Source organism: Vitis riparia, chromosome 15 (genome assembly GCF_004353265.1).
Source record: "Vitis riparia cultivar Riparia Gloire de Montpellier isolate 1030 chromosome 15, EGFV_Vit.rip_1.0, whole genome shotgun sequence".
Taxonomy (NCBI): domain Eukaryota; kingdom Viridiplantae; phylum Streptophyta; class Magnoliopsida; order Vitales; family Vitaceae; genus Vitis; species Vitis riparia.
This window is the reverse complement of record NC_048445.1, coordinates 5,533,541-5,550,754: the sequence shown is the minus strand read 5'-3', so window position 1 is coordinate 5,550,754 and position 17,214 is coordinate 5,533,541. Positions and strand designations below refer to the sequence as shown.

At 33.0% G+C, this 17,214-nt stretch overlaps 1 protein-coding gene across 5 annotated transcripts; it reads left to right on the top strand.

The window, feature by feature from the left end:
- The first annotated feature begins 1,187 nt into the window (after window positions 1–1,187).
- On the top strand, window positions 1,188–16,624 carry LOC117932783 (SPX domain-containing membrane protein At4g22990-like). 5 transcript variants are annotated; one of them, XM_034854107.1, is made up of 12 exons: window positions 1,188–1,306; window positions 1,589–1,682; window positions 7,983–8,039; window positions 8,280–8,400; window positions 9,789–10,100; window positions 10,338–10,442; window positions 11,974–12,428; window positions 13,053–13,354; window positions 14,633–14,811; window positions 15,258–15,448; window positions 15,928–16,061; window positions 16,229–16,624. In XM_034854107.1, the coding sequence occupies exons 3-12, from the start codon at window positions 7,987–7,989 to the stop codon at window positions 16,465–16,467; spliced, it is 2,091 nt and encodes a 696-aa protein (XP_034709998.1). In that variant the 5' UTR covers window positions 1,188–1,306; window positions 1,589–1,682; window positions 7,983–7,986; the 3' UTR covers window positions 16,468–16,624. The 5 variants fall into 5 exon arrangements, with proteins under 5 accessions (XP_034709998.1, XP_034709999.1, XP_034710000.1 ...); XM_034854108.1 differs by having other exon boundaries at window positions 1,584–1,682; XM_034854109.1 differs by lacking the exon at window positions 1,188–1,306 and adding an exon at window positions 1,348–1,453.
- The last annotated feature ends 590 nt before the right edge of the window (window positions 16,625–17,214 follow it).

The following is a 17,214-nucleotide window of genomic DNA, read 5'->3' as shown; positions in this document are numbered from 1 at the left end:
TGCATTGTTTTTTGTTTTAAAAAAATTTAAGAGAAAATATAAGGAAAAAGAAATAGAGAAAAAAAAAAGGAAATAAAAATAAAAATTGAGTTTAAAATCAATAAATTTTTTTATATGTTTGTTCAAACTCATTTAAATTATTTTCCTTCATTATATAAAAATTAACTAATTTTAAGATGAATAAGATTCTAACTGATTTTCATTATATTTAATTATCTTTGGTATATTTTTTTTATGAAATCAAACATAAAAAAACCAACCAAACATTAAAAAATTAATAATAATAATTAATTTTTTTTCTCCTTCTTTAATATTTTTTGAGAACTAAACATGGCCTCACACATATAAAGAAGTAGCTATTACTTTGACTCAATTTCTTATTAAAGCTACAAATAAAAACTTATATATTCATGACTTGATCTCCCAACAACTTTTGAAGTGACAACTCTTTTTTTAACACATTTATCATGAAAGGGATTTTCATTGAATTAACTTCAAAATTAATGAGGATTTTGACTTCTTAAAAGCCAACCCTTCCCGTGAATTGAGTTACAAAATCACAACCCCATGATTGAAACCTCCACTCACATAGACAATGCCTATAGTGACCCATCAAACTCTAACCACCCATAGCATATCTTCCCCCACTCCACAAACCCTCATTTCAATACTTCCATTGATTATGGCCACAGCTTCATACCTTATCCCCCACTTCCCCTGCAACCCACAAATCACATCCACATGGTTCATGCCACACTCCCCATAACTAAAATAACTACCATTTGTAAAAACAAGCCAAAATTGGAACCATGTATTCATAGTCACATGAATTAATGTGACAAAGAATCTTGGGACCATTTCTTTTTGGGAGTCTCACTCAATGCCTTGTTTTTATATACATACGTGTAGCTAGAATGTGTCTCATGGAGCAGTGTGTTACTGTTACAAAAGATTTATAGTGGCTTTTGCACCCAAACTCCTTTATATCACTTGTCTCCTTGTTAATTATTTTGAGGCAGTGGTTCGTAATAGAAGATATGATATGACGGGTCGAGCATATTCCAGGATGATACTTTGAAAAAGGGAAATAATTGTCTTAATCTAATCTTTTGTGGCTGGGTGTGATAATGATATTCCACACCTAGCATTGTTTGGTGTGCCTGAAAATTTATTTGTCTACTACTCAAAGGAAGAAGTAAAGGGTAAAGCAAACAGTACAGTGTGGAAATAGTTATTTTCTGATGAATTTATGGCAACTCAGAGGCAAGAGGTGTCTTCTTCTTGATCAGAAAAGGGATCGACCCAGGTGAGATTTTCTCAAAGAAAGTGTTTCTACAGCTTTAGAGTTTTCCCATTTTATGTGATGGATTGGACAGGAAGGAAGTTAAGGTTCTGAAGTTGTCATCATCTTCAACATACTTGCCATTAATATGTTTTAGAGAGAGAGAGAGAGGTCTTGCTTTTCTTTTTTCTGTGATTACTGATCAGTTATTACCATGGAAGAAGCGCTTTCATTTTCACTTTCTTCTCTATCTGTTGTCTCTCTTCTGTTTTCTTCAACTCTCTTTGGTTGGTTTTCTTAGTGCAGACAGGCTTCCAAAGTTGAAGGCAGACAGTGGTTATTATAAAGCTTCATAATCTTAATTTCAACTCTTCATCATCTTCCAATCTCAGACTGTTGCGTAAGTCATCTGCCATACACTTAGCTTTTCTTTTCCTGTCGCCAATCACACTCAAGGCAAAAACTAGTTCTTATATTATATTTGTTTGAAAATTTTCCAGTTCAGATTTCCCGCCGCCCCCCACTTTGTTTTCTTTTTAAGATGTCCGTACCTGCTTTTCATAAACGTATATTATTATTATTATTTTGATCAAAGAAGACAACCTAATAAAATACCTACAAATACGATGAAGCTAAGAGTAATCTTCGAAACTAAACTTTCTAATATCTTTAGAGAAATTTGATTACCTATTTTTTTAATTCTAAATTATAAATATATTTTTTAGTTAAACAATCTGTTATTCTATTTGTTTCCCTATAAATATGATCATAATCATAAATATTTAGATCATGAGATTACTTCTAAACATCTTCCATTAATAACATAATAGAATTAAGAATATTACTATTTTTATTACAATAATCTATAACTATTTTCGAGTCACCCTCAATCTCTAGGTTAAGAACTCATTGTTCTTGACAACTAATATGTCATACATTCTACAAGAATTATTGAAAGACCTATATGCCTACTTGCAACCATTTTTATAGTATCATTAGAGTTTCTAATAACCCATCTTGAAACACTTTTATTCTCTATCCTTGAACCATCAAAATTTAATTTGAATCTTCCATTAATTGGAGGAATCCAACAAATCCACTTTTCAACCATTCGAGAGACATTGCGTCCTTCAGTTTGAAGATAGGAGTTAATCATATAATTCTGAAGATTTTGGAAGTTTAAAGTAGCTTTCTCAATTATGAGAAAGGGGTTGGGTTGGACCTTCTTAAAAAAAAAAAACCTAATTTCTATGAATCCATATATTCCACAAGATAATGGAATTTTTTTTCCATAGAATGCTTGTAAATTTTGCAGTTAATTTTATAGTTTTTATACACCGTTTCGAGTCAAGAAAGGAAGTCACCATCATAAAAGATAGGTGTAGGGCAATTATACTTAATGTGATCCCAAATCCTTGAACAAAGGGACAATATTTAAAAATATGGTCAATATTCTCAATATTTTGCTTGCAAAGATGACACATGTTTGTAATTTACAACCTTTTAGTAATTAAAAACTCACAAGTAGGGAGGACATCTCTAATAACCATAGGAAAAACTTTATTTTTGGTAAAAAATTTAATTTCCAAATCCAATGTAGCATTTTTTTATTTAAGGTGCGTGGAAGGCTTTCTCATTGCCCAAGTTGCTTACTTAAGGGTAAACTTACCATTTTGAGAGAAACCCCAAAAAATCTTATCCTCAATGGGAGAGGAAGAGATTGGAATAACTTTACTATATGCTAAAACATTAAGGGAAGGAATGTCGAAATAGATTAAGATTTCATTCCTTGGTATCCTGATTGCGATTCTCCGTTGTCCAAAATACTAAGCTAAATTACGTAGTAATTTTGGCCAAGAAAAACCAGAGAAAGAGTTACTATGACTTTTGTAGTACTCCAGGTATGTCCTTAAGGACTGACCTATGGAATTTGTCAAACTAGGTACAAAAGATTGTTTTTTGCTAAATTCTAGAATTGGAAAAAATAAAAATTTGATTTGAACAAAATTGAATTTAATAAAATAAACCTTAAATAAGTCGCAAAAGAATTATTGATTTCTAGTTCAAATGAGTCAAGACTGGGGCTTCCACAATCCAACTTTGGGTATAGGGCCTTAGGTAAAACAAATGTATCAATTTTAAATAGTCTTAGGGTATTCAAAATGTGGGGTCAAACGAAATCAACTTGAATTCCACAACTCAAGGTTGCATCCGGATCCTAACTTCTAATATTTTATTCCATTACTAAACCTAATAGATGAATGGACATGAAAAATGGGTTTAAGTCTAGGAGTTATGCCTTTACCAATCTATGTAGATTTGTCTTAGGATAGATAACAATAGCAAAACCTCATATAACTAGGGATCAAGAATGACCAAGAATCCCTAGTATCAAGGAATGAGCTATTGTATCATCCTTTAATTCAAACTAATATTAGATGATATTTCTATTTTCATCTATTATGCTTCAACCCTTCATTCATTCCATTTTTAGTTCGATTTTACCCATTGTTTTCCCTTGACTCTACTTTAGGCTTTCATGTTTCACACACCAAGATGACTTTTTAGCCTTTCATGGTGGTGATTTCATTCACACAATCCATAAAAGAAGAATAAAAAACCATTTTTGAATAAAAAGAAATTAGAAATAATTAATTAAAATAAAGAAAACAAACTGAGAATCTTCAATGTCGTATTCTTTCCCCAAAAAAATCCAAGAACGTCTAATAATTCCCTAACTCCTAAAAAAGAACTCTAATGCCTTATATTAGATTAAAAGTTAAGTTGACAAATGGCAAGATCCTAGAGAGCATGTAAAATCTTCTTTCCAAATCAAGGGCTCTCAATAAAAGTTGTAAAAATTTGAGTCACGAGAGCCTTTAATGAAAATATGCTAATTTCGCATGAGGATGATCCATTTCACATGGTCATGTGAAATATAAATGGATTGGTAGCATTCTAACATCATTATGGCGCATTTGACATGGTCGTGTGCAAAGTCGCATGTTCATGTGAAACTGATTTCCAAGCTGTTGCAAAAACAATCTCTCTGGTCCATTTCGCATGATCATGCGAAATCGACACTCCTTTTATTTCTCTTTGCACGGTTATCTTCAATCATCCATATCTTCCTCATTTTAGCTCTGATTTGCACACTATTTGAAGCGTTGGATTCTTTAGCTTCAAAATGATATAGAGCATGCCCAAAAATGACATTGAGAAGTATTCCAAATATCATCTCAAAGTTATAATATATGTTGCTGCCAAATTTTGAGTTCCAATTAGAATGTATGAACTTCAAGTTGTATCCTTCAACCTTCTTTATCATGTTTGCTTGCTCTCCAACTCTTTTCACAACCTTCATTTCTTATCTCTCATGCTATAAATTGCTCCACTTGCATTTCCTCATGCTCCACTTTCATTTAAAGAAAGGTAAACAACAGAAAGAAAAGAAAACCAATATAAAGCAATCTCGGAGCTTAGAATCGGTAAAATACAGAAGGGAGAACAAGTCTTTTATAATCAACAGAAAGAATACAGGCCAATTGTGAAGGATTAGATTGTTATCAAATGTCTCAACTTCCCTTGATAAGTAAGGAAAGAGCACGTGCAATAAAAAACAAATGCTGCAAGTGAATTAAATTAAAGATGGAAGAACACATGATAGGATAGATGCCCTTTGTGCCAACCCAAATACACCCACTCTATCAAGAGACTATTACCTAACTTACACAAAAATGAACTAAGACCCAGACCCACTATAGAAATAAAATTCCTAATATGCTTAAAGAAGCTAGACCCAAAAGCATCGATTCAAGTCACAAACGTAAACACAAAAATGGCTTAAAAAAAAGGCTATAAGCAAACAATACCAAGCAAAATATTAGGCCCATCATACATACCATTCCAATCTCCCAAGTTCAACTCTTTGTAATTAGGGAATGAATTCGAGATACAAAGCATGTACATAAAGCTATTTTGAAATAAAATTAGAGAAAAGAACTTACCCGAAACAAACTCTAAACATTTCAAACCCATATTTGAATCTTGCAAAGATCCAAATTCCCACACAACCAAGTGGCTGAAGGTTGAACGTTGCTTCAGATCTCTTCTCTTTTCACTATCTCTCCATAAGAGTACAACTAGGATCTCAAGTGAATCTTGCACATACAGAAACAAAATTGAGACAAAACTCCCACATAATTTAGAATCTATGGGTCTCACATGAGCACTGAGAGCTCCAAACAATTAGACAAATCGCTAACAATCAACAGTCCAAATGAAAATCAGAGCAAAAAACCCTAAATCAAAGATATAGAGAACCCTATATTCATTATAGATCCCATTTTCAACTAAATTAACCCTAGCTAAAGTGATCCAAAATGACGAACTTGAGGATCTTGTTTCCTTTGAATCTGACAAGATGACTAGAGAATTTCTTGAACAAATGTGAACATCGCTTTTTGAAATGGTGTGGAACATATTCACCATCCTTGTTGGATATGTCTTTGTAGTAGAACTTGTTAATCTTTTTTCCCATTCTACTATTAGAAAGCCTTAACGTCCATTTTCTCTTTACATTTTTAGAGAGAGAAACTCTCATTTTTCACATTATCTTCGTCTTGCAACAAGGTTTATTATTATTTTTACTATTCAATTTTCAACTTTAAAAATTTGCAATCAACGATCTTGAAATATCCAAGTTGGGTGCCTTTATTTCCTTCATATTTCAACCTGCCATTATTTGATAATAATAATGATGATGATAATAAATCTCATCATTTCAAATTTTATGTACTCCAAGATCAAAGATAGATAATATTCATCTAAGTCGAAGTAATATCCATATGACTAAAGATAGTATCTTAATATAACTTTAACTTAAAAATACATAAATTTTTAAATATTTTGAGTTGAATATATAAAATTTGGATTTTATAAAATTAAAAAAATTTAATATTTTTTTTTATAAAAATATGCAACAAAATATATTTTTTTCATTCTTTTTGTCCTAATAAATTGGGTTGAAGTTTGAAAAAATCATTGGAAAAATAATTTTATTTTTAAGTTCTAAAGCATTATATGACATTTAAAATAATGTATAAATCTTAAGATGGTGCCACTTGTGTCTCGTTGCATAACTCTTGGAGCTCTCTTGATTTTTCCTACTAAATATTTATTTAAGGAAAAGTGTTTTCTATACGCTTATATGAAAAAAAATTCATAAAATAAAAACCCAAATTTATAAAATGTAAATTTCAAACTGTTATTTAAAATTAATTAGCATTTCATGTAATTTTTTTTATCAAATGTACTATTTTTGACTATTCAGGTATTATCTTTTAATAAAATATGTATTATTTTAATACTAAATTTGACAGATGAATGCATGAAAATCTGAATTATCTTTAAAGGTTATTTTTATACAACTGTGGAAATTCAGTTTTTTTTTTTTAATTTGTCTTCCAAAGTTTTATTTTAAAAACTATTTGTATTCTAATTTTTAATCACTTTCCAATCATTTGTTACTAATTAATATTTGGCCGCCGACAAACAAAATCAATAAATTTTATTATATTAGTAGCACGATAGCAACGTGGCAGGGAGTTACGTGGATGAGGTGTCGACAAAAAAGGCAAAAAAGAAAAAGAAAATTCCATTGATAGAAGTGAGAATTTGAAAATTAGAAGTCGGTTTTTGATAAAGTCTCTGGCTGAGTCACAATGTTTGGTTAGGTGTTCATCGACCTCGTTTCTTTTAGTGTTCTTTCAATCATTTCTTGTGTTTTGTGGATTTTTTGGCTTGCATTTTACGTGGTTCTTTTAATGTTTTTGTATGTTCTTGGAATGTGGGAGAAGATGAAGGGTTTGGGGGTGTTGAATTGGATTCTGGGAGCGATTTTTTTGCTGTGGTTATGCGTAGGAATGGAATAATTTTTTGTGGGTCGTTTGGATGGCAGGAAAACGGAGGAAAATGGGAGAAAAGTTGGAATCTTGTAATATTTTCAATAGTGATTATGAGTTATTCAATTTAATTAAAGTCAGCCCAGTGAAAAATTATTTGGGAATGAAATCCCAACTGCCATAAAACAGGGGAAGAAAAGAACTTAAAAGAGAAAAACGGGTTTATTGGGTGGTGCCATAGGTGGGTCGGTGCTCATAGTGACATATGCTGCAGAAGCTGGTGGTGGTTCATGGTGGTGTCAACTGCACTGGTGGTCATGCTGGTTAAAATGGGGGGTGGCAATGGGGTTTGAAAGCAATGGAATCCACAATAACTGAAATTTTTGTAGAATTTTTTTCTTTCTGTCTGATTCTTAAATGCATAATGCTTTGGGGAAACATTTGTTTAAGCAATTTCCTTTCATTTCCTTCATACTTTCCAGGAATCAAATAGAGCTGCAATGCCTTCTTTGGGTGATAATAACGCTGTAGGGTAGCTAAATAATAATTTTCTCTGTCAACCTGTGTGTAGGATACAGCTTAATTTTGTTAAGTGGAGCCCAAATTCTGTTTTCAGTTACCAAACAGAAGGAAACTGTTTTAATATTGTTCTCTGATTCTCAGATGTTGTCTGATATTTATCATGGAGTTTACTTGCTTTGAGAAGGTGTTCCATAGTACTTGATTATTTAACATTTTTTACTTGGTCTTACTCGTGCTTTTCTCATCTTTTATTTACATCATACTGATTCTTTCAGAAAGATGGTTGCATTCGGGAAAAAGTTGAAAGCAAACCAAATTCAAGAATGGCAAGGGTAAGTATCTGAATGCTCCTTGCTACAGGTTATGCTTGACATCCTTCCTCTATATTATATATAGTCTACTGTGTTGCTGAGTTTTCTTTCAGTTTCAATCTTAATGAAGTCAGTTATTACTCATTTTCTATCATATTCATAAAATGTTGCTCTTTATGCCAACTATGATTGTATATTTACTTTATTTAAGGTACTATCAATTAATTGTGTCAAGTATGCTTGTAATTTGATTCCTTCCAGGCACTACATTAACTATAAGTTAATGAAGAAGAAAGTAAACAGATATGCTCAGCAAATTGAGGTGGGAGCGCAAAACCGCCTTTATGTGCTTATGGATTTTGCAAAATTGCTGGATAGTCAGGTAATTACGACCATACTTGAAAAAATATATGAAACCATCAACATTTACTTGAGTAATGCAAAATGAGTCCTAAAATATGATTGGAAAAGTGCAGGCTCACATACAGTATGTAGATATTCTAATTCATGCGTAGTCATTTGGGTTTATCTTTTACTGAGATATTGTCAACATTTTGTTTCGCTTTTTGTAAGTTTCTAGTGTAACTTCGTTCTGAACTTTGATATGCCAAGTAAGTGGAAGAATTCTAGGGAAGTTTCACACCAACAATATGGTGTATAAGCAAGATTTGAACAACGGTTTTATTCTGAACTTTGGTTACCTAGGGTAAGATAATTTGAAGAAGGTTTTAGGAAGTCTGCATGTTCAGAATTACATGATTTCAATCTAAACTCTTGGAGGAGAAAGAATGGAAGTGCTGAGTTAATGTGAGAGATGTACCAAATAGCAAACTGCATATCTCATTTTATTCATATTTGTGTTGGGCAAAGAGATATGTTATATTTGATTCAATTTGATCTATATTTAATTGATATTTTGAATTTGTTTAGAATCTTTTTAAAAAGAAACTATGAATTGTTTCCCTTAAAGAGTATTTACTGAGCTGCATATCATCTTAGCAGTGCATTAAGCCTACTATATAGGCTTAATACTGGAATTCTGTTTCTCCATTCTGATATATAAAAGGTCATGTATTATGAGGCATGGAAATTAATTTTGTCATACTCCTACTCACCATCTTTGGGCATGGTCTCCCCCTTGAAAGCTTCACCACATCTGTTGATTTCTTTCATATGCCTATACTGTGTTAATTGGATCTCCTCTTTTGTACCACCAACTGGGGCCACTAATTAACTCTGACAAGTTGTCTCATTTGTAATGTCCCTCTTAGTCATTGATTGTTTTACCTCGTGGTGATTGATTTACCCATAATTCTGATATGTAAAGCTTATTGCTTGTTTCATTTTTCCTTTAGTTTGATTGGAATGTGATGCATTTGTCAGATAATAATTCAGAAGCATATCTTTGTTTTAGCTTCTCCATCTACTCCTGAGGGGAAAACTCTTGTTAATTTTCTGGCCTTATTTATTAATCCAACGCCTATATGGCCAAAGAGGTTTTCAAACCCTTACCAGGGGCGTATATCATGGCTAAGAAAATTGAAGCATTGTCCATATAAACATGAAGATGCATGTTACTTTTGATGTTTATATGTTTGAAATTTATAGTTCTTACTGATTGAGAAAAACCATATTTTTTGTTGGGGAACAGGATCCTTAACGGTATAATATGCTTAAACTTTGTTTCTTCTCAGATAATGTAATTGTTGCAATGATTTATTTAAGAAGGATTGTATATGAATATTCCTTTCGGTTGTTTTAATATTTCAGATTGAAAAGATTGTTTTGTTTCTGTTGGAACAACAAGGGATACTCGCAAGCAGATTATCCAATCTCAGAGAACAGCATAATGCTCTTTCACAACAGCCAGATGGATTAAAAGTATCTGAAGTAAAAGAAGCATATAGAGCAGTGGGGAGGGATCTTTTACAGCTTCTCTTTTTTGTGGAAATGAATGCTATTGGTCTGCGTAAGATATTGAAAAAGTTTGATAAGCGCTTTGGCTACAAGTTTACAAACTACTATGTTAAAACTCGTGCAAATCATCCTTACTCCTTGCTGCAACAAGTGTTCAAGCATGTGGTAATATGCCCAATGAGATTTCAATGTTTCTTTTTTATCTTAATAATTTTCAGAAAAATATTACAATGTGATCGGTTTCATGGAGTTATTGTCTGTATTCTCATCTTACCTTCCTAGATATACCTTTGAGTTGTTTGGTACAAATATGGTGATAACTTTGTCCAGCATGAATTAGCTTCCATTGTCTCTATCTGTGGATGAAAGCATTGTCTTCTGGTAACTGGATTGAACTTGCAGGGTATTGGGGCTGTAGTAGGAGCCATATCACGCAATCTTGCAGATCTTCAGGACCATCAGGGGAGCTACATATCAATTTATGATCAACCTGCTTCTTCACTTACGGTTTTCTCTCCCTTCCATCTAAATTTATAAAAATTATTTTAAATAGTTTTGTTTCTTTTTTTGCCATATCATTGTTTGTCTCTGGAGAGTCTAGAAAATTTACATTGGTATTTTTTTTTTTTTTTTTTTGATAGGAAACGACAACGTAATATATTGATAAAAAGAAGGTACAATTAGAAGGATGAGAAATCCTCCCACCAAAGAAAAACAAGACTACAAGTAATCAAATATAAGAAATACAATGAGAGAAAAAGCAAACGGTCTATTTACACACCGCTAACCAATATCAAGTTGTAACATGTTAAGAGGTATCCCCTTAAAAACCTTAGAACAAAAGGCCCATAGAGAAGCCAAAAAACGAATAGAATCCCAAAGGAATAGAGAAACCTTAGAACATTGGTATTTGAAGTAACACCAAAGGAACACAAATCTTTTTCTTTGGACAGCAGCACAGACCTATGAAGCATGCAACGCATACAACTATTCTACATATGATGGCGACTATATATACTTTTTACTTTATATTAACGTTTTGACCATAATCAGTTTTGACTGAAAACTAAGTTTAATATCTATGTTCAAGCAAGACTTCTATTACTGAAAGAATCCCCTCTAAATAATCCTTCTTAGTGAGATGATGCTATATTAGTGCATTGGTAAGGCTATGGTTTTTTTTTTATTTATTGAAAAAGGGCTGTACTTCTCTGTATGAAAAGATAGTGTAACGTTTATTAACCAATCCACATGTTCTAAACCTAAACCCCAAAAGAAAATGAATCTGATTTATTGGATCTTAAAAGCTAAACAACATAAAAAAGAATCGAGAACTATGTTGTTAACCTTGGAAAATCACGCAGATTCTAATCTATTGGACTTCTAAATTATGTAGCATATTCAGAAATGTTAAAAGTAATATGAAAGCACAGAATTAAAACATAAAACAAATTTAACGCAAGTATTAGTTTTCCACATGTAGAATGTGACTTTTTATATTTTAGGTATTAATCATGCATGCTGGATGTCAAAATGTCAAAAGCATCATAATGCTGGCATTTGTCTGTTTCAGAATCATTGAGATGTAATTCAATCTCATTAAATTTATAGGCAAAAGATTTATATTTCTATGGGTTAAATCCGAGTTATTGCGAAATAAAAGAAAAAAAAATGAAATGATGGTATTACTGGAGAAACATTTTCATGTTTTTTAAATTGCTGTCTGTTATTGGCTCCTAATGAGTTTTTGTTTTTACTTATTCTCTAGTTGTCTTGTTTACTGCAAGCAATCTCTCATGACTGTATTATTTATAATAGATGAGCAATCATATTATCACCAACTATTTTCGTAGTTTCAAATTTCCTAAATTTTTCCTTGATACCAAAAGACAGACCTTTCAGTGACTGAGCATTATATGTAAAGTTCTAGCAAAAACAATTTTAAAGAACTTTACAGGATATGATTGTATGCAACTTTCTTCTGACTGAGACTTTACTGTGTATATTGACATATGCCATTTAATGGTATTATTTGCAGGATCCTGTCATTGATTCTATTAATGCTGCTGTAGACAGGTTAACAAACTCAACGAATTTCCTTCACTTTTTGGGAAAACATGCGCTTATTATGCAAGAGGAGTTGCCGACTCCATCTGAGGATCATGCTGCTGACCAGAGATATCATTTTATGTCTCTTCTCTTGAACTTGGCAAACACATTTCTGTATATGGTCAACACATATATTATTGTCCCAACAGCAGATAACTACTCTCTGAGCCTTGGAGCTGCAGCAACTGTTTGTGGCGTTGTGATTGGGGCGATGGCTGTTGCACAAGTGTTCTCTTCAGTATATTTTAGTGCATGGTCAAATAAATCGTACATGAGACCTCTATTATTTAGCAGTATTGTTCTTCTTGTTGGAAATGTCTTATACGCACTAGCTTATGATCTTGACTCGATATCGGTTCTCATTATTGGTCGTCTATTCTGTGGGTAAGCAAATTCATTATTAACTCCATTACTTAAGATTGGAAACTTACATTCTATTTGTTGGTTAGCTGTGGGATGCATGAGCCCAGATTCTCATCTCTAAAGTAGAAAAAAAATGTTAACAGCAATAAAAAAAGCATGACAATAAGCAATGGGCATAACTTGATGCAAGAACAACATGTTATGGTTCGGTTGTGGTTTTGGTTCTGATTAAATTTCTTTCTGTCTGTGGTTCAGTTCTAGTTCTGTTCAAAATACTAGCAATCTAATGTAACTTCTCTTCAAATAAATAAGTATTTAGAGTGGATATTTAAGTAGTAGTAGGATAAAAGAGTTGCATGAGTTCAAAACACCTTGTTTATATTTGAATGCCTTAAATATTTTATTTTAAAGGGTGCTTTTGGTCGTATCATGTGTTCTTTTTGCCAACATAAATTTGTTGTTCTCATTGGAGTGCATATTGGTGATTATTCACATGTTTAAGGTTTCAAGTAAAAGATTCTTACATGGATTAAAAGTAGAACTTGTTCATAGAGGTATACATCATTCTGCTTGGTCTTGGAAAAATGGATCTATCTCATGGATTTATTACATAACTTGATGAAGCAATGTTTATCAATATGTCAGGTTAGGTTCTGCAAGAGCTGTCAACAGGCGCTATATCAGTGATTGTGTTCCGCTTAAACTACGAATGCAGGCTTCTGCAGGTTTTGTTAGTGCAAGTGCACTTGGAATGGCATGTGGTCCTGCTCTTGCATGCTTATTTCAAACCAATTTTAAGATTTACAAAATCACATTCAACGACAACACACTACCTGGTTGGTTTATGGTGCTGGCATGGCTTGTCTATTTATTGTGGTTGTGGATTTCTTTCAGAGAGCCTTTTCATGAGGCTAAAGAGAATATTGCGCCCCTGGAAGTTAATGCTGGTATGTGGACTAGATTGCTTTCTTTAGCTACATCACTAGCCAGGATAAACTCTACACACAAGGTTTATCCTGGATAGTGACCATCTGTGATTATATGTAAAACTTCTTTAGGCTTCCAGTCTGATCTAAGTTACTCTTCAAAGTCAGCCTTGCCACATTTACTTGGAGCACAAGTTCCTTGTATGAAATCTACCCATTTTTTTGTTGCATATGCAAAGATAATATATTTATTAATCACATTTCTGTTTATTTCCTTTTGGGCTTCATCTTATGCATGGTATTCTTTTGTGAAGCTATAGACACCTGAGTAATCTAGAACTATCTTCCTGAGTAATTAATGGTTCCTGTCTAAACAATGTCACATAAAACAGTGATCAGATTCCTACAGGAGGCATAGATAATCTTTCAGCTCCTTTTTCAAGATCAATGTTACAATTATTGTCTCATGTTGAGTTATGGAAAAACCCTAATCAGATTGCCCCATTTTCACTTTTGTTTTAATGGCATTAGAAGGTAAGTGGCTTTATAGGGGGAATTTCAAATTGAATGCCGCAGTTTCACTCATCCTTCATCTATGTTATGCTCTGTATAGTTCTCTGTTTTGTGCTCCAATATCTGTGGGTATTAGGCTACTAGTCTGATATTTTCCTGTTCTTTTTTCAATGAAAAGCCCCGCTAGCCTACTTCTATTGCACAAAGCATGAAACTTAGTGATAAATAATATCATTCAAAAATGTTTTGCTCTAATAAATTTTTCTGTGTTCAAAAGCATACCCTATTTTCTCGGTAATCCCCATTTCTTCCCCCCCCCACACACACACAGTCACATCCAGTTATGTTGTCAGATAAATTTAAGAATCTGTTTCATTCAATATCTCTATGAATAAACTTGGATTTACTTAGTATATCAGAATCCTTGAGATATTTCATGAAATCTCTTGCTTGTCTTACATCACATGCATGCTTGTGTCTAATTTATATCATTTGAACCTCCAAAAACTTTGCCCATTGGCACCTTGCCCACATCAGAAAATGAAATGGTTTCAAAATTAGATGAAATTGTTTGCAATTAAATAAATTCATGCTTGACTTTAGAGAGTCTAAAAACCATTATACCGGAGTCATTTGGCTGGGGCAGGACATTAGTCCCTTGTGGAAACTCCATTTTCTCACTTCTATTTGCAAAATTTTACTATTTCATAAATTCAAAACTAGAATATCCTGGCCCATGTTAATAGGCATGAGCTTTAATTACAATTTGGATCTTTTTTGTGACAGCCTTATTAGTAAATGAGGCTGTGGAGAGTGGCTTGACACAACCATTGCTGTTGAACTCAAAAGCTAAAGAGGAAGATGAAGACCAAGAATGCGATGGTGCTGAAGAAGATTCTAATGAAATTCAAAAACCTGTCACTTCTCTTGTATTGGCATATAGATTACTTACACCATCTGTAAAGGTATGGATCAATTCTAAATTTTATCTAAACCTATTTCAGTTTATGTGCTACTGGATTTCAGTTTACCTATCAAAAAAAAAAAAAAGTGCTACTGGATTCATGCCACCCCTATCATCATTATCTTGGCAAACCTGAGACATATATGGTGAGGGAACAATGTTTGAAACTTGACGAAGTCTCTGTTCTCTTTCATTCTATATTTCTATATAGCTTTATAGAATTCAATTAGCTGTTTGATTAGGGATAGATCACCATTTAAATATAAGTAGTGTCCTGAGAGCACTCAGTTTCTTATGTGGAGGTAGATGTGCTTCTTCCGATTCTTTTGTCCTAAAAATTCTCCATGCCAAAAGATTATTATACCTTCTTGTATATTTCTCCTCTGAATTAAAATAAAGCACCTTCTACACAATGTTTTAAATATAGTCAATGGTATTTCTTCTCAGGTTCAATTATATATTTATTTTATGCTCAAATATGCTATGGAGGTTCTGCTTGCTGGATCAAGTGTCATCACCACATACTACTTTGTTTGGTCAACCAGACATGTGGCAATTTTTCTTGCATGTCTTGGCCTAACAGTGCTCCCAGTAAACATGGTTGTTGGGAGCTACATCAGCAACATGTTTGAAGAAAGGTAAACCTTCAGACATCAGGGAAACTCAACATGTTGTTCGTCTTTTTTTGGTCAGTGACAAGAAAATTCTTATGCAAAAGGCTTGATTGATTTATGTCACAATAGATAAATGGGTGTTAGATCATTTCTCAATTTTTTTATTAATATTTTGCAATAATTACTAAAAGGCTTTTCAAAATGTTTGACTATGTATCAAAACATTCACTGAAAATGAAAGGATAACGAGTGTTTCGTGTTTCACATGTTCACATTGAGATTGACGTGGGTAAAGAGCAATTGCTATTGGGAAAAATGTTAATTCTCATCATTCTCAGATAAGATCACAAGAGTATAGTCAGTTGTTGAAACCGGGATTATTTAGTTACTTCAGGGAGTTTTCTCCTGGTTGAATTCTGTCAAATGGCACCTATTTCATATATATGGTTCAGACTCATTCTCCATTTTTTCCAGGCTAATGCATAATTTGGGGTGATTTGCAGGCAAGTTTTACTGGCATCTGAAATTATGGTATGCATAGGAACACTCCTAAGCTTCAATGTAGTTATCCCTTACTCAGTGCTGCAGTATGTTGGCTCAGGACTCATCACATTCGTGTCTGCTGAAGTTCTTGAGGGTAATTTATCATTACTTATGATCCAAACATTGAATAATTGTGCAGATCTCCAATCTCCTGATGAGCTACTGGTTCATATTTTTGTTCACATCATTAGAACTCAGAACCAAATTTTGCTAATCAGATGCTTTCTCTGCCTCCTGAACAATTTTGCTTGACCAATGCAGGTGTGAACCTATCACTCCTATCAAGGGTCATGTCTTCAAGGCTTTCTCAAGGAACCTACAATGGTGGACTGCTTTCAACAGAGGCTGGAACCTTGGCTCGAGTAGTTGCAGATGGCACAATAACCCTTGCTGGGTACTTGGGTGAGGGTATGGTCTTGAATGTCACCTTACTGACTTCACTCTTCATCTGTATCTCTTCCATTATCGCCACCTGCTTCACCTACAACACACTCTACTGATGCTTTGCTATCGGTATTCCTCCCCTCATGTATCATCCTGTATAGTATAGAACCAATTAGCTAGCTCTCTGGTCAATACCCAGTACCCACAACATACTGTAATGTAATTTTCCAGCTAAAGATTTTATATCAATAAATTCCACTTGATGTTGCAGTCTGATTTTCCATCTTCCCAAAGGGGAGTTTTGCCACCTTCAATTGCATAAGCAGTTCAGTTCAAGGCCATGCTTAGGTTATGAAGGGCCATGATCATCACCATCACTCATCCTTCTATCTTAGCATTATGCAGATCATGCGAAATTTGTATGATTTTTGAATGAAACATTTTTCCTTGAAAGCATGAGGTGGCAGTGTTGAATGAATTGGTTCAACAACAATTGAAGTTGAGGAAGGCTTGGGCTTGACTTTAGAATCACTTGAGATATGGGTCATGTTTGAGCTTTATGCTTTCAAGCATATTTTATAATTATTAATGAAGTGGATTGCTTTACTTGGCATCTACACTTCGAACGAAGGAGAGAAACCCGAAAAATTTTAGGTTATCTAGAACTTGAAAGCGTAGATTAAAATATTATGTGAACTAGTTTAGTTGTCAACTGATATTAATGACATGATAAATAAATAAAAAATAATTTTAGAGAATAATTACAAGATTTGTTAAAAAAATAAATATATTTTAAATAAATAAAAATAATATTGATTTTAAAAAATGAAAATTCTTTTTTTTTTTTATATATATTTTTATAT